Source organism: Heptranchias perlo, unplaced genomic scaffold (assembly GCF_035084215.1).
Source record: "Heptranchias perlo isolate sHepPer1 unplaced genomic scaffold, sHepPer1.hap1 HAP1_SCAFFOLD_192, whole genome shotgun sequence".
Lineage (NCBI taxonomy): Eukaryota > Metazoa > Chordata > Chondrichthyes > Hexanchiformes > Hexanchidae > Heptranchias > Heptranchias perlo.
Window position 1 is genome coordinate 3,215 of NW_027139187.1, and position 17,901 is coordinate 21,115.

Sequence of the window (17,901 nt, forward strand, 5' to 3'; positions counted from 1 at the left end):
TTTCAGAGCAGCTCTTTAAAGGGACCGTGACCTGTCACGACTATCATTCACGACTGAGATTAATACAGTCACACCTGTCACTACTATCATTCACTGCTGAGATTAATACAGTCACACCTGTCACTACTATCATTCACTGCTGAGATTAATACAGTCACACCTGTCACTACTATCATTCACTACTGAGATTAATACAGTCACACCTGTCACTACTATCATTCACTCCTGAGATTAATACAGTCACACCTGTCACTACTATCATTCACTCCTGAGATTAATACAGTCACACCTGTCACTACTATCATTCACTGCTGAGATTAATTCAGTCACACCTGTCACTACTGTCATTCACCACTGAGATTAATACAGTCACACCTGCCACTACTATCATTCACTACTGAGATTTATACCACGACCGTTTTGGAGCTGAAGTCGTAAAATTCTACAACTGAAGTGGACAATCAATTGTAACACCACGAATTACAAGCAAACTCACCTAAAGTTACTATTTTTAGCGTTAGTGACAGACCCTGACAAAGAAAAGCACAAAGACCCCACGGATCCTTAAAAACAGCAAAGCTCTGCGCTCCTGACATCATCAGAGGGGCAGACCCGGGAGTGACATCATCCGAGGGCTGACCCGGGAGTGACATCATCAGAGGGGGCAGAACCGGGAGTGACATCATCAGAGGGGGCAGACCCGCTAGTGACATCATCAGAGGGGCAGACCCGCGAGTGACATCATCAGAGGGGGAGATCCGGGAGTGACATCATCAGAGGGCCAGACGCAGGAGTGACATCATCAGAGGGCCAGACCCGGGAGTGACATCATCAGAGGGGGCAGAACCGGGAGTGACATCATCAGAGGGGGCAGACCCACTAGTGACATCATCAGAGGGGCAGACCCGCGAGTGACATCATCAGAGGGCCAGACCCAGGAGTGACATCATCAGAGGGTCAGACCCGGGAGTGACATCATCAGAGGGGCAGACCCAGGAGTGACATCATCAGAGGGGGAGACCCGGGAGTGACATCATCAGAGGGGCACACCCGCGAGTGACATCATCAGAGGGGGAGATCCGGGAGTGACATCATCAGAGGGGGAGATCCGGGAGTGATCCAATCAGATCCAGCCAACCCGTAAGTGAAGCCACAGTGGGCTGAGAAACTGGAATTAACGTCATCCGAGTCTCAGACATCAGGATTAATTTAACAGTTTTAGCGATTTGTCCCCACAATAAAATGCTGGAAACACGGGTTCAGTGAATGTGGTTTGAAATGTGTGTAAATGTCTCAGTGAGTCAGTGACCCGGTGAAATGACAGAGTCCCGGCCTCGTAGTCTAACTGAACTCGGATCCTGATGTTAGACGGGATCGGTGGGAGGTCAGTGAAACGATTATTTTGCCAGGCTGTGAGAGAACCAAGAAAAAAGCCCAAACACCAGGATTTACTGCTGTATCCAAGAACAGAGTCTTTCCCCTCCCTCTCGACACTCCCACACACAATCCCTATTCCCCACCGATCCCCATCAGTCTCCACATCCCAGGAATGGGATCCTGAGGAGAAACTCTGGGAGCAGAGGACTTGGGCCCAGTCTTTAAACCTCTCTGGGTGAGGTGGGTAGGGCTGTTCCCATTCAGTCCATGTTGCTGATCTCAGATCATCAGACAGAACCAAGTTCCAGTTTACTGTCTTTGGATCCAGGCTCATTGGTGACCTTTGCCCTAGAGAGGAGAGAAGAATCAAAGAATCATGAATCATAGAAAGGTTACAGTATGAAAGGAGGCCATTCAGCCCATCGAGTCCGAGCTGGCTCAATGCAAGGGTAATCCAGCGAGTCCCACGCCCCCACCCTGCAATTTTTTTCCTTTCAAGTACTTATCCAGTTCCCTTTTGAAGGCCATGATTGAATCTGCCTCCACCACCCCCTCAGGCAGTGCATTCCAGATCCTAACCACTCGCTGTGTAAAAAAGTTTTCCTCATGTCACCTTTGGTTCTTTTGCCAATCACCTTAAATCTAGGTCCTCTGGTCCTTGACCGATCTGCCAATGGGAACAGTTTCTCTCTATCCACTCTGTCTAGACCCTTCATGATTTTGAATACCTCTATCAAATCTCCTCGCAACCATCTCTGTTCCAAGGAGAACAAGCTCAGCTTCTCCAGTCTATCCACATAACTAAAGTCCCTCATCCCTGGAATCATTCTAGCAAATCTCTTCTGCACCCTCTCAAAGGCCTTCACGTCTTTCCTGAAGTGCAGTGCCCAGAACTGGACTCAATACTCCAGTTGTGGACGAACCAGTGTTTTATAAAGGTTCATCATGACTTCCATACTTTTGTACTCTATGCCTCTATTTATAAAGCCCAGGATCCCGTATGCTTATTTAACCGCTTTCTCAACCTGCTCTGCCACCTTCAACGATTTGTGCACATACACCCCCAGATCTCTCGGTTCCTGTACCCCTTTTAGAGTTGTGTCCTCTAGATTATATTGCCTCTCCTCGTTCTTCCTAACAAAATGTATCACTTCACATTTTTCTGTGTTAATTTTCATCTGCCACGTGTCTGCCCTTGCCACCAGCCTGTCTATATCATCTTGAAGTCTATCACTATCCTCCTCACTGTTTACTACCCTTCCAAATTTTGTGTCATCTGAAACTTTTGTAATTTTGCCCTGTACTCCCAGGTCCAAGCCATTAATATATATCAAGAAAAGCAGTGGTCCCAGCACCAACCCCTGGGGAACACCACTGTACACCTCCCTCCAGTCCAAAAAACAACTGTTCACCACTGCTCTCTGTTTCCTGTCACTTAGCCAATTCTGTATCCATGTTGCTACTGCCCCCTTTATTCCACGGGCCGCAATCTTGATGATAAGCCTACCATGTGGCACTTTATCAAACACCTTTTGAAAGTCCATATAAACCACATCAACTGCATTGCCCTCATCTGCCCTCTCTGTTACCTCATCAAAAAACTCCATCGGGTTAATTAAACACGATTTGCCTTTAATAAATCCGTGCTGGCTTTCCCTAATCAATCCACCCTCGTCCAAGTGACTGTTAATTCTGTCCCGGATTATCATTTCTAAAAGTTTCCCCACTGCTGAGGTTAAACTGGCTGGCCTTTAGTTGCTGGGTTTATCCTTACACCCTTTTTTGAACAAGGGTGTAACATTTGCAATTCTCCAGCCCTCTGGCACCACCCCTGTATCTATGGATGTTTGGAAGATTAGGGCGAGTACCTCCATAATTTCCACCCTTACTTCCCTCAGCAACCAAGGATGCATCCCATCCGGACAGGGTCACGTATCTACTTTAAGTACAGCCAGCCTTTCAAGTACCTCTTCCTTATCAATTTTTAGCCCATCTCAAATATATCTTCCTTGACTGAGACTCTGGCAACATCTTCTTGCTTGGTAAAGACCGATGCAAAGTATTCATTTAGTCCCTCGGCCATCCCCTCTGCCTCCATCAGAAGATCTCCTTCATGGGTCCTAACCTGCCCCACCGCACGAGATTGGTCAGACTGGGTTATTCCACTCAGATCAATGATTGACAGCTGCAGGGTGGGAGTGTCAGTATTTCCCAGACACTGTCAGCCCCATATTACCTCTTAGACTGGATTCATCCCATGTTAAATCAATGGCCTTCAATCAGAATCCCTGTTAAATAGCAGTGTGTGGGTCCCAGTGCTGTACACTCAGTGCAAACACTGCAGTGGAGACACAAAGTAGCAGTCAGTTTAATCACACAAGCCCCTGGCACTGTGCTCACGTTCTCCCAGACACAATGGAGGGGATTCACCGGCACACAACACATCCCACAGACTCACAGTTCCAGCCCCACAATCTCAGCACCGGCTGTACTGGGAACACACAGCTCACAGGAGTGTGCCCTGGGCTCTCTCCCTCCTGTTACCGTTTCATCCTGAATACAGGAGTGTGCCCTGGGCTCCCTCCCTCCTGTTACTGTTCCATCCTGAATACAGGAGTGTGCCCTGGGCTCTCTCCCTCCTGTTACTGTCCCATCCTGAATACAGGAGTGTGCCCTGGGCTCTCTCCCTCCTGTTACTGTTCCATCCTGAATACAGGAGTGTGCCCTGGGCTCTCTCCCTCCTGTTAATGTCCCATCCTGAATACAGGAGTGTGCCCTGGGCTCTCTCCCTCCTGTTACTGTCCCATCCTGAATACAGGAGTGTGCACTGGGCTCTCTCCCTCCTGTCACTGTTCCATCCTGCCCACAGCTTGATTGGAGCCTCCATCAGTTTACAAACAGTACCGCGGATTCACCTGAGAATTCGGATGAATCTTCTGCCCCTTCGGTTAGTCCCTGTTCACTGTGAGTTCCCCAGGACCCCCCTCCAGCCCTGAGTCTGAGACTCGGACCAATTCCGAGTTGTGGAGAGGAAAGAGGTGCAGGAACTCGACCCTCGAATCCTCTGAGCTAAACCCTGACTGAAGAAACACCAGAGAAAAACAAAGAGTTGAACAGAAATGAATCACTGCCCCCGTGATCCTTGTGTAAGATTATAAACAGACCTTGGGATATTCCCGCTCTTCCCGTGATCCCAGTCGACAGCTGGAGGACATTCCCTGGGACAGGGGCTGCTCCAGAGGAGCTGTGTGGGGGAGGAGTTACATTCGATGGGCCCCTGTATTCGGTGGAAGCTGGCACTGTAAACAAAGCACACGGTGATTGGGAATTGTGACCCAGCGAGGTCCAGCCTCCTTCATATTACTGGATGGTGGGGTTATATAGTCTTTACATTTCTCTGTAATTAAATATTAGCAGATCCCCCGTGGCATTGCTCACACTCAGCGGGCCAGGCAGCATCTGTGGAGAGAACAAACAAGACCATGCTTCGGGCGTTGACCCTTTCATACGTCGGGGTCAAAGTTCCTCGGGGGTTCCGCAGGGTCACTGCCATTTCCAGGGGTTCCCTCTGCCCACCCCTTACAAGGCCACTGATGGCGAGGGTGCAGAGCCTGAGACAGGGACTCAGTACCCCAGGATATCCCACTGTGTTTGGCCCTGCCAGGACCCAGACAATCAGCGGAGGCCGGTTCAGTGAGTGAGTCAAGGTGTACCGGTCTCCCGAGGGGCAAACGTGTACCCCTGAAGAAAAGGCCCACGGCCTGAGCAACCCCAGCCCAGGGGCGGGCGGGCACGGCAGGAGTGGTCTGGGCACCCACTGGCCCCGTGTAAATTCGGAGCCTCGCTGACCTCACAAACTCCAGCAGGAGCAGGAGGGCCGGGATCTCCACCCACTGATTCCCATATCTGGGTATTTCTGGAATGGGTGGGTGGGTTTCTGAAGTGCCTGGTGTTACACTGGAAGCTGTTGTTTCTCTAGACACCTGCTGCCTGTTCGAAGCAGACTGGATTGTTTGAGCCAGTAATTAAGGTCAGAGCTTGTGGAGTCTGGGGACAAGCAGCAGAATGGATCGCAAGCTGGATACAGAACAGAAAACAGAGAGCAGTGATAAAGGTAGTTACTCAGACTGGAGGAAGTGGACAGTGGTGTTCCACAGGGATCGGTGCTGGGACCACTGATGTTCATTGAAAATACAATCTCTAAACTTGTGGATGACAATAAATTCAGGAGTATCGTTAATACTGAGGAGGACTGCGACTAAGGACAGGAAGATGTTAATAAACTTGCAGAATGGGTGTGGAAATGGCCAATGAATTTCAATATCGATAAGTGTGAGGTGGTGCGTTTTGGTGGGAGGAATGAGGAGGCCACATTCTCCTTGGAAAATAAGAGTCTGAATGGGGTCGAGGAGCAGAGGGACTCAGGTGCACAAATTCACAAATCATTCAAACTGACGATGCAAGTTAACAAGGCCATAAAAATCGCAAACAAAGCACCATGGTTCATTTCTAGAGGAATAGAATTGAAAAGCAGGGAAGTTATGTTAAACTTGTATCGAACCTTGCTTAGACCACTCAGTACAGTTCGGGCCTCCAGATTACAAAATGGATAGAGAGGCACTGGAGAAGGTGCAACAAAGATTTACCAGGATGACACCAGAACCGAGATGTTTTCACTATCAGGAAAGGCTGAACAAGCTGGGGCTCTTTTCTCTAGAAGAGAGAAGGCTGAAGGGTGACCTTTTTGAGGTCTTTAAAATTATGAAGTGATTTGATAGGGTGGATGTGGAGAAGATGTTTCCACTTGTGGGGTCGTCCAAAACGAGGGCCACTAAATATAATATAGTCACTAATGAATCCAACACAGAATTCAGGACAAACGTTTTTACCCAGAGAGTAATTAGAATCATAGAATCATTACAGCACAGAAAGAGGCCATTCAGCCCATCGAGCCTGTGCCAGCTCTTTGTAAGAGCAATCTAGTTAGTCCCATTCCCCCGCTCTTTCCTGGTAGCTCTGCAAATTTTTTCCCTTCAAATATTGATCCAATTCCTTTTTGAAAGTCACTATTGAATCTGCTTCCACCGCCCTTTCAGGCAGCACATTCCAGATCAGAACTACTCGCTGCGTAAAAAAGTTTTTCCTCACGTTGCCTTTGATTCTTTTGCCGATCACCTTAAAATTAGAATGTGGAACTTGCTACCACTTGGAGTAGTTGAGGTCAAAAGGACAGAGGCCTTTAAAGGGAAGCTAAATAAGTCCATGAGGGAGAACGGAATAGAGGATATGCTGATAGGGTGAGACGAAGCAGGGTGAGAGGAGGCTCGTGTGGAGCATAAACACCAGCACAGACTAGTTGGGCCGAATGGCCTGTTTCTGTGCTGTAAGTTTTATGTATTTGTAAGTTTTATGTAATTCTATGTAATTCGAATGGTAACCTCAGGATTATTAGCCGAGCCACGTGCTAATTGGCATCGGGACAAACGGATCAGGAAGGTGAACATGTGGCTGAAGGAGTGGTGTGGGAAGGAGGGGTTCCATTTCATGGGACACTGGGACCAGTACTGGGACAGGAGGGAGCTGGACCACTGGGACAGGAGGGAGCTGGACCACTGGGACAGGAGGGAGCTGGACCACTGGGACAGGAGGGAGCTGGACCACTGGGACAGGAGGGAGCTGGACCACTGGGACAGGAGGGAGCTGGACCACTGGGACAGGAGGGAGCTGGACCACTGGGACAGGAGGGAGCTGTACCACTGGGACAGGAGGGAGCTGTACCACTGGGACAGGAGGGAGCTGGACCACTGGGACAGGAGGGAGCTGGACCACTGGGACAGGAGGGAGCTGGACCACTGGGACAGGAGGGAGCTGGACCACTGGGACAGGAGGGAGCTGTACCACTGGGACAGGAGGGAGCTGGACCACTGGGACAGGAGGGAGCTGGACGACTGGGACAGGAGGGAGCTGGACCATTGGGACGGACTCCACCTGAACCGGGCTGGGACCAAGGTCCGAGTGGAAAGGATAAACAGGGTGCGAAGTTGTCTTTGTTCAGAAGTGTGCACAATGTCACACTGTTGAAACTGGAGGCAAACACAAGACTGGGCCAATCCTGTCGGACTTATTTGGACACAAGACTGGCCAGGCTGAAGGATTTTCTTACACAGAAGCAAATAAAAACAAAGGTATTACCTGGGGTGAGGACATACTCAGAGAGCACCTGGAGAATCTGAAGAAATATATCCCAGGAACAAACATGATTTTTACAGGTCTCCGGAAGAAGAGTGATTGTGAAGACTTGAGAGCTGACCTTAAACCTGCCACAGCCAAGTAATGTTCAACCACAGCATCTGCTGCCTTTATTTATTTAAAAAGGGCTTTAAATTAATATACTGGGGGGAGGTCTCAGTCAGAAACAATAGTAAAATGATAGGTTAATGATTGATAAAAGGAATAAGAGCAGAGTTCAGGTTATAAATAGTGATAGAGACACTCCAGGTGAAGGGAACACTGAAATAACTAAAGTCGTTACAGCAGGAGTGAGAAATAAGAAACGTGTTAAATTACACAAAGTGAGAAAGGCAGCAACAGGGCAGAAGGTCAGGTTCGGGTCTTTTGCCCAAGTAAGGGTTTTATTTACTAATGCACGGAGTACAAGAATTAAATTGAGTGAATTAGAGGCTCAAATGCAGCTTGGGAAGAGCAGAGTGGCTCAACTCAGAAAGGTGGTGAATTTCTTGAGCGCATTCAAGATAGTTTTCTGGAACAATATATTCTAGAACCATCAAGAGGACAGGCCATGCTAGATTCAGTAATGAGTAATGAGCCAGACCTAGTTTATGATCTAACAGTAAGGGAACATTAATCAAACAGTGATCATAATATGATAGTTGACATTACAAAATATAAATGTTAGGTTTGAAAAGGAGAAACTTAACCCAGTTACTAAGATTCTAGATTTTGATCAGGCTGACTTTAATGGGATGAGAGAGACTGACGACAGCACACTGGTCAAAACTGTTATCTGGTAAAACGACAGATGATCAGTGGGAGGTGTTCAGAAAAAGATTTTAGCTTAATACAGGATCTGTATAAACCCCGAAGGAGCAAGAGCTCAACTTACCAAATAAAACAGTCACGGTCAACAAAAGAGGTGAGAGATAAGATAAAACTAAAGGGAAGAGTAAAGTGTAGATCCAGGGGACTGGGAGAGATTTGAAGAACAGCAAAGGAAGACAAAAAAGATAGTGAGAGCTGCAAAAAGAGAGAATGAAAACAAACATACGAAGGATATCAAGATTAACACAAAAAGATTTTACAATTATATTAGAGAAAGGGTAGACAAGGGGAATGTGGGCCCTTTAAAAATAGATGCAGGTAATATTGCAAATGAAAATAAGGAAATGGCAGACTTGTTGAATAATTACTTTGTGTCAGTCTTCACCACCCTAAATATTCACTCCCTTCACCACCGGCGCACAGTGGCTGCAGTGTGTACCATCCACAGGATGCACTGCAGCAACTCGCCAAGGCTTCTTCGACAGCACCTCCCAAACCCACGACCTCTACCACCTAGAAGGACAAGAGCAGCAGGCACATGGGAACAACACCACCTGCACGTTCCCCTCCAAGTCACACACCATCCCGACTTGGAAATATATCGCCGTTCCTTCATCGTCGCTGGGTCAAAATCCTGGCACTCCCTCCCTAACAGCACTGTGGGAGAACCTTCACCACACGGACTGCAGCGGTTCAAGAAGGCGGCTCACCACCACCTTCTCAAGGGCAATTAGGGATGGGCAATAAATGCCGGCCTCGCCAGCAACGCCCACATCTCATGAACGAATAAAAAATAAATGTTCCCTATTTTTATTAATGACTTTGATAACACAATAAAGGGCCTTATATCCAAATTTTCCAATGACACAAAGATTGGAGGCATATTAAATAGTGGAGACAGGATCATAAAATTATAAAGAGACATTGATAGATTAAGTGAGTGGGCAAAACTGTGGCAGATGGATTTCAATGCTCATGAGTATAAGGTCATCCATTTTGGTCCAAAACAGGATCGATGTGAGTATATTTAAACGGTGAAAAGCTGGAGCAGTGGAGGTCCAAAGAGATGACGGGGTCCGTGTAAACAGATCACTGAAATGTAGTCGTCAGGTCCAAAACATAATCAAAAAGGCGAATGGAATGTGAGCCTTTATAAGTGGAGGACTGGAATATAGAGGGGAGGGAGTTTTCCTACAGCTGGACAAATCCCTGGTTAGACCACATCTGGAGTACTGGGTACAGTTCTGGGCACCGCACTGAGAAAGGATATATTGGCCTTGGAAGGAGTGCAGTGTAGATTCACCAGAATATTACCAGGGCTCCAAGGGTTAGATTATGAGGAGAGATTATATAAACGAGGCTTGTATTCCCTGGAGGTTAAGGGGTGATTTGATTGAGGATTTTAGGATTTTGAAAGGAATTGATCGGGTCGTTAGAGGGAAATTTTTTCCACTGGTGGGGGAGTCTAGGAAAAGGGGACATGACCGTAAAATCAGAGCCAGGCCAATCAGGAGAGAAGTTAGCAACTCATCATTTTAAATCTGAGATCGATAGATTTTTGCTCGCCAAGGGTATTAAGGGATAAGGAGCCAATGTGGGTGGATGGAGATAGGATACAGATCAGCCATGATCACATTGAATGGTGGAACAGGCTCGAGGGGCTGAATGGCCCACTCCTCTCTGTAATTAATGAGATAAGACGACAGTGAGTCTGTGTGAGTGACCAGTGTCCATGTGTCAGTATTATCATCTCCTGGTATTCCAGGTGCTGGGTGTCATTGCAGATTGACATGGTTGCTGCCACTGTGTGGTTTGTGCTGATTCTGATTGACAGTTCTAGTAACGACCCAGCTGGGGGGGAAGTGTGACAGCTGCTGCTGTTTGCTTTAATTCACCTGTGTACTGTTTAACCCCACGTTACACACTGAGCTCTGTGGAGACTGAGCACCAGAGTTCTAAAGACTCGGAGAAAAGGGCAGCAAATACTCAAAAACACTTGTTCTGTTGGACCCAGGAAGCCAATCGATGTGTGGGAACAAGTTAAGTCCTGTTTTGTGAACTCATCCACTGATTGGCTCTTGCTTCTGTATAGTTTTGCTTCATGATAAATACTAATTACTGTTTTTCACCCGTACAGAAAACAAAACAGACCGACTGTGTATTGTGTGGTGAACCAGACAGCACGGGTGTGACAGACCCTAACACAGTGAAACTGACGGGGCAGGTATTACAGTCGGTGAAACCGACAGGAAAACGGGGTGTGAATTACAGAGTGAAACAGATCAGTCAAGTATTAGAGAGTGGAACAGATAGGGCGGGTATTAAAGGGAATGGAATAGAGAGTCACAGTAATACAGAGAGTGAAACAGACAGGGCAGGGATGGGAACAATTCAATAAATAAATCCTTTTGATGCCAACTGTGGGAACAGTCAATGTTCCTTAAATCAGCCAGTATCAGGACTTCCATTGATTTCAATCTCTCTCTCTCTCTCTCCCTATCTGTTTATATTTGTGTATTTATTGATTGTGTCTATATCTATCCGAGTCTATGTGTGTCTCTGTGACAGGACATGTGTGTCTGTGTGAGTCTCTGTGACAGGGCGTGTGTGTCTGTGTGAGTCTCTGTGACGGGGCGTGTGTGTCTGTGTGAGTCTCTGTGACAGGGCGTGTGTGTCTGTGTGAGTCTCTGTGACAGGGCGTGTGTGTCTGTGTGAGTCTCAGTGACGGGGCGTGTGTGTCTGTGTGTCTGTGTGACAGGGCGTGTGTGTCTGTGTGAGTCTCTGTGACGGGGCGTGTGTGTCTGTGTGAGTCTCTGTGACAGAGCGTGTGTGTCTGTGTGAGTCTCTGTGACAGGGCGTGTGTGTCTGTGTGAGTCTCTGTGACAGGGCGTGTGTGTCTGTGTGAGTCTCTGTGACAGGGCGTGTGTGTCTGTGTGAGTCTCAGTGACGGGGCGTGTGTGTCTGTGTGAGTCTCTGTGACGGGGCGTGTGTGTCTGTGTGAGTCTCTGTGACAGAGCGTGTGTGTCTGTGTGAGTCTCTGTGACAGGGCGTGTGTGTCTGTGTGAGTCTCTGTGACAGGGCGTGTGTGTCTGTGTGAGTCTCTGTGACAGGGCGTGTGTGTCTGTGTGAGTCTCAGTGACGGGGCGTGTGTGTCTGTGTGTCTGTGTGACAGGGCGTGTGTGTCTGTGAGAGTCTCTGTGACGGGGCGTGTGTGTCTGTGTGAGTCTCTGTGACGGGGCGTGTGTGTCTGTGTGAGTCTCTGTGACAGGGCGTGTGCGTCTGTGTGAGTCTCTGTGACGGGGCGTGTGTGTCTGTGTGAGTCTCTGTGACAGGGCGTGTGTGTCTGTGTGAGTCTCTGTGACAGGGCGTGTGTGTCTGTGTGAGTCTCTGTGACGGGGCGTGTGTGTCTGTGCGAGTCTCTGTGACAGGGCGTGTGTGTCTGTGTGAGTCTCTGTGACAGGGCGTGTGTGTCTGTGCGAGTCTCTGTGACAGGGCGTGTGTGTCTGTGTGAGTCTCTGTGACAGGGCGTGTGTGTCTGTGCGAGTCTCTGTGACAGGGCGTGTGTGTCTGTGTGAGTCTCTGTGACAGGGCGTGTGTGTCTGTGTGAGTCTCTGTGACAGGGTGTGTATGTCTGTGTGAGTCTCTGTGACAGGGCGTGTGTGTCTGTGTCTTTGTGAGTTCCTGAATTATTTTGGATATTCCCAGCTGTCTGAACACAACTAACCCGACCTGCTCTCAGTCCCTTATATTGGAGAAAAGCTGCACGTTCTTACCAATGATTCCCAGTATGTCTGAGTGATACTTTTCCGATCCATTCAGCCTCTTCTGGATAAGTTGAGATATATTGGACAGGTTCAGGGTGAGCGCTGGAACATCTGGGTCTGTGACTCTCTGAGTCTCAGTCACTCTGGAATGAAAGAGGAGAGAATGTTTTTATCAGTGGGGACATTTCAGATGAGAAACCCAGAGGGGAACGAGTGATCAGTGCAACAACCTGCACCCCTTCTAATGCTCGTACTGAGACCCCACAGCAACCCATCCTGAAAATGGCAGAATCCCGGGATTTGCAGTCTCCCTGCATTCACACTGATCTCCACACGTGCAATGGGATCCTGGTTTGCTGCCACTTCAGCTCAGTTTGTGATTTTCAAAGCCGTCTGTGTTCAGTCCAGTTTCTCTGTACTGGAGTCCTCATCTTTCCATTATCAATAATTATTATTATCCCGAGGGTCTCCAGTCTGTGCTCCCCCCTCTCTGCAGGATCACACTCTCTACAATCATGTGAAGTGAGGAGAGGAGAAGGAACAGCCTCCCAGGTAGAGGTAGACGTAGAGAGGAGGAGAGGTAGACGTAGAGAGGTGGAGAGGTAGACATGGAGAGGAGGAGAGGTAGACATGGAGAGGAGGAGAGGTAGACGTAGAGAGGTGGAGAGGTAGACGTAGAGAGGTGGAGAGGTAGACATGGAGAGGAGGAGAGGTAGACATGGAGAGGTGGAGAGTTAGACATAGAGAGGAGGAGAGGTAGACATAGAGAGGAGGAGAGGTAGACATGGAGAGGAGGAGAGGTAGACATAGAGAGGAGGAGAGGTAGACGTAGAGAGGTGGAGAGGTAGACGTAGAGAGGTGGAGAGGTAGACATGGAGAGGAGGAGAGGTAGACGTAGAGAGGTGGAGAGGTAGACGCAGAGAGGTGGAGAGGTAGATGTAGAGAGGAGGAGAGGTAGACATAGAGAGGTGGAGAGGTAGACGGAGAGAGGTGGAGAGGTCGAGGTAGAGAGAAGGAAATGTTTAGGGGGAGAATTCCAGAGCTTAGGGCCTAGAAAGCTGAAAACACGGCTGCCGATGGTGGGGTGAAGCAAATCGGGGATGCACAAAAGGACAGAATTAGTGGAACGCAGAGTTCTCGGAGAGTTGTAGGGCTGGAGGAGGTTACAGAGACAGGGAGTGACGAGGCCATGGAGGGAATTAAAACAAGGATGAGAATTTTAAACTCGAGGCGTTGCTGGACCGGGAGTCAATGTGGGTCAGTGAGCAGAGGGTGATGGGTGAAGGGGACATGGTGCGAGTTAGGATACGGGCAGCAGAGTTTTGGATCAGCTGAAGGTCATGGTGGGTGGAAGATGGGAGGCCGGACAGGAGAGAATTGGAAAAGTCGAGTCGAGAGGTAACAATAGCATGGATGAGGGTTTCAGCAGCAGATGCTGAGACAGGTGATATTATGGGGTGGAAGTAGGAGGTCTTGGTGATGGAGAGGAAATGGGGTCGGAAGCTCAGCTCAGGGTCAAATAGAACGCCGAGGTTGTGAACAGTCTGGTTCAGACTCAGACAGTGGCCAGGGAGGGGGATGGAGTCGGTGACTAGGGAACGGAGTTTGTGGTGGGGACCGAAGACAATGGCTTCGAACTTCCCAATATTCAATTGGAGGAAATTTCAACTCATCCAATACTGGATGTTGGACAAGCAGCGTAACAAATCAGATGCTGTGGAGGGGTCGAGAGAGGTGGTGGTGAGGTAGAGCTGGGGGTCGTCAGTGTACATGTGGAATCTCCCATTTCCCACAGGCTGCCTGAGCCAATAACCCCTCAAACCACAGTTAAACATCACTCAATATTCCCACCATTTGAAAGCACCTTATCTGGGAAGGTTTCCAAGCGGTGATTCTACTTTCACTCTTCTCCCAGATACAGGGGAAGGTTCCCTATCAGCAGCAGGTACTGTATGACTGAGAGGAACTTACCTGGAAAGGAGCTGCTTCGAGTTCTGTGAATAAAGAGAGGAGATCAAATCAGTCAACGAACAAATCAACACCCAATGGAACCAAAGAGTGAATTTGGGATTGAGAGTAAAGAGTTCAGTGTATAACAGTAGGTGGGGCCAGTCACAGGAATGGGCAATAATCCCACATTTCACTGCACTCCATCCTGGGGCAGCGCCAACACTCCGAGGGCAGGGCCGAGGGGGCAGCGCCAACACTCCGAGGGCAGGGCTGAGGGGGCAGCACCAAAACTCCGAGGGCAGGGCCGAGGGGGCAGCGCCAACACTCCGAGGGCAGGGCTGAGGGGGCAGCACCAAAACTCCGAGGGCAGGGCTGAGGGGGCAGCACCAAAACTCCGAGGGCAGGGCCGAGGGGGCAGCGCCAACACTCTGAGGGCAGGGCTGAGGGGGCAGCAGCAACACTCCGAGGGCAGGGCTGAGGGGGCAGCGGCAACACTCCCAGGGCAGGGCTGAGGGGGCAGTGCCAACACTCCGAGGGCACGGCCGAGGGGGCAGCGCCAACACTCCGAGGGCAGGGCTGAGGGGGCAGCACCAACACTCGCAGGGCAGGGCCGAGGGGGCAGCGCCAACACTCCGAGGGCAGGGCTGAGGGGGCAGCGCCAACACTCCGAGGGCAGGGCTGAGGGTGCAGCACCAACACTCCGAGGGCAGGGCTGAGGGGGCAGCGCCAACACTCCGAGGGCAGGGCTGAGGGGGCAGCACCAACATTCCGAGGGCAGGGCTGAGGGGGCAGCGCCAACACTCCCAGGGCAGGGCCGAGGGGGCAGCACCAATGCTGGGCCCCACCAACAATCTTCAAACAATTCAGCCCTCTCACCAGCCTCACAGAAACGCCCCATTCCCCAGACGTGGCCCTGTTTATATTGAAGATGTACCTGAATAAAGGAGAGATGGTCCCTCTGTACCAGACTCTGGGTTTCTCCATCTATTAATGTAATCTGTTCCATCCTCTTGTTTAATGCTTCAGAGCAGCTTCTAATCTGTGAGAGAGCTCGGAGACCCTCCTCATCGATCAGTTTCAGTGCGTATTCTTCATCTTCTTCCAGCTGTCTCCTCCATTCAGAGAAGCTCTTCGATAGCTTTCCTTTCAGCTCATTGATTCGTGTCTGAAACCCAAACCAACTCTCATTACAAACGGCCCTTCCACACAGCTCTAACCCTGAGCACACGGCACTTTCCAGGGACGGGACAGTTTGTTTCGATCACTACTCGATTACCCGTTAAAGATAGACAAGCAGTGGGGGAGGGTCTACTGGGAGAGAAAACAGAGTTTAACGAGTGTTGCCTTGAGCCTTGAGTTTAATAGAAAGAGCACTGTATTTAGACTGTGTATGGCACTGCCACCTGGTCCATCCACACCTGGAGTGATGGGTCCAGTTTTGGTGCCCACACCTGGTGAAGGAGATTGAGACTCTGGAGAGGACGGTGGCCAGAATGACACGTAGTCTGATGGATTTTAGTTCTGAGGATCGGCTCCAAGAGGGAAGGTGATTTCGAGAAAGGCAGGCCGAGAGGGACATGATTGAGGTTTTTAAAATGATCGAGGGATTATTGGACTCACTCGTTGGGTGAGGTACTTGAGATGGATCAGGATGGTAGGACTCGAGGGCCTGTGTATAAAATCCATAGGCACAGAGTTAGGTTAGACCCCAGAGTCCTCGATCTCTGGAACAGACTCCCTGAACATGTCGGGGGTATGGAGTCACTCCCACTCTTTAAAAGGGAGCTGGGGAGGAATTTCCCAGAGTTTGTCCTGAATTGTCTGCAGGTGTTTTTTCTCTCTTCTGTTTGCCTTTCCCAGGTGAGTACATGGTTCGGGGTGGATCAGTGGTGTGTGTGATTGAACCCTATCTGCCTGGGGCAGGCTCGCTGGGGCTAATGTTCTTTTCGACCTCTTCCTTTCGATGTTCATCTGATACAGGCTTCAGGGCAAGTCTCCAACTCCCAGCCTCTGACTGTGTCTGTTTCAGTAAATCCAGTGCCCAAGTGATGTAATAATATTCCCTGGGAGGTGCAGGGAGAGTTAAGCAGCTCCCCCTCACATCAAACACACGGGGAACTCAGTGTAATCAGTGACTCGGCCCCAACACAACCAGCCTGGTTTGGAAGGCCTGTTTCTGATGTGCTCATTGACTCAGTGGGGAGAGAAACCCTTTCTAAATCCAGTCCCACTTTACCCACCTTTATTTCAGCTTCTGATCTCTCCAAGTCTCGCTGTTTGCTGGAACAATTCTGCTGGACTCCCCGAAGACTCTCGATTTCTCTCTCCAATTCTTCCTGTAAAGGCAATTGGAAAGTGTTTAAAAGGGATTCAAACTGGAATGTAAAAGGGAAATGATTCCGTTCTAGGAGTGACCCCACTGGGAGTGGATAGAAAGTAGTTTTGGGGATTCTCAGTGTCTGGGCCCTGAGCAGAAATATTCCCTTCTGTGGCTCTCAGTAAAGAGACGCTCCCTGCCCTGTATAAACTGAGGAACCACACACACACCGGCTTCTTTTCACACTGACTCACCGTGTGCTGCATTTTCACACGGACTCAGCTCCTCCATTTCTAGGAATCAGCCGAGGGGAAAGGGAGACAGACTCAGTCACACCAGCATTTCTCAAACACCAATTCCCTCTTGTTGTGAGAAACAGTTTCTCCCCCCAGCCCCTGAGTCTCCCCCCGTGGGTGTCCCTCACTCCCCCCACCGGTGATGGTCCTCTCCCTGCTGGTCAGATGGCAGAATACCCCAGCGTTACACAGGGCTACAACATGCTCTGCTCTACAGCCCTCTGCCATGGAGTGCCAGTTCTCACAGGTGCCCACACAGTGAATTACTGAGCTCTACAGTGCCCTCACCAGGAGGGGCTGAGTGTGGGTGAGGGGCAGTCACTGTGGGCCACTCTCATACTCCTCCCAGTGCCCACCCTGTTCTCTCAGACAGACTGTAAGAGAAAGGGGACGGAGCAAATCTGACTGATGAAAAACAAACAGCTGAAAACCCAGACCTGGGGCAGCAAGAAAACACTGGGCGAAATCAGCACTGTCTGCAATCAGTTCTAATGAATGTTGGTCATTAACAGGAAAACTCTCCCTCACTGTATTTAATATCAGGAATTGTGTCACTCACCTTAATTGCAGCTTGTGCCTCATCCAGGCTCAGCAGTGTGTGGGATTTATGTTTCCCTATTATTGTACAGGAAACACACACACACTCTGCATCATCTTCACAGTAGTATTCAAGGATCTTCTGATGGTCAACGCACTGCCTGTCTGTAAGATCAGCCACAGGTTCGATGAGGGTGTGTCCACTGAAGGCCTTGTTCAGCAGATGTGGTTTTAAATGACTGGAGCAAAATGATGTTTCACATTTCAGACATGTCTTCACAGCTGGGGATGGATTCTCGACACAGTAATCACACACGACATGGGCTGAATCAGCTCCAGGCTCCATCCCTACAGCACCTGAAGCAGCTTTCACACAGCACAAGAGAGACTGAGGAACCAGAGCAGGAAGTGAAATTCTTATAAACACTCGGTGCAGGGAGTGACGATGTTAGTTTCACTTTCATGATTCACTCTGTCTGAAGATTAACCCTTTCAGTCCTGCAGTAGCAGGTCAGAACCAAAATCAGAAACACAAGATTACAATTTTACAATCTGTAGCCAGAATACAGCAAACTGGGCTCAGTAAACACAAGCCGAAAAC

At 49.4% G+C, this 17,901-nt stretch overlaps 1 protein-coding gene across 1 annotated transcript; it reads right to left on the reverse strand.

Annotated features, from left to right (window-relative positions):
- Positions 1-272: 272 nt before the first annotated feature.
- Positions 273-17,646, reverse strand: LOC137309929 (E3 ubiquitin/ISG15 ligase TRIM25-like). Its single transcript, XM_067977929.1, has 7 exons — positions 17,323-17,646; positions 16,391-16,486; positions 15,085-15,315; positions 14,172-14,194; positions 12,210-12,343; positions 4,538-4,730; positions 273-1,718 (listed from the first exon to the last, which is right to left on the reverse strand). Exons 1-7 carry the CDS (start codon positions 17,644-17,646, stop codon positions 1,205-1,207), a joined length of 1,515 nt encoding a protein of 504 aa, XP_067834030.1. The 3' UTR covers positions 273-1,204.
- Positions 17,647-17,901: the final 255 nt, after the last annotated feature.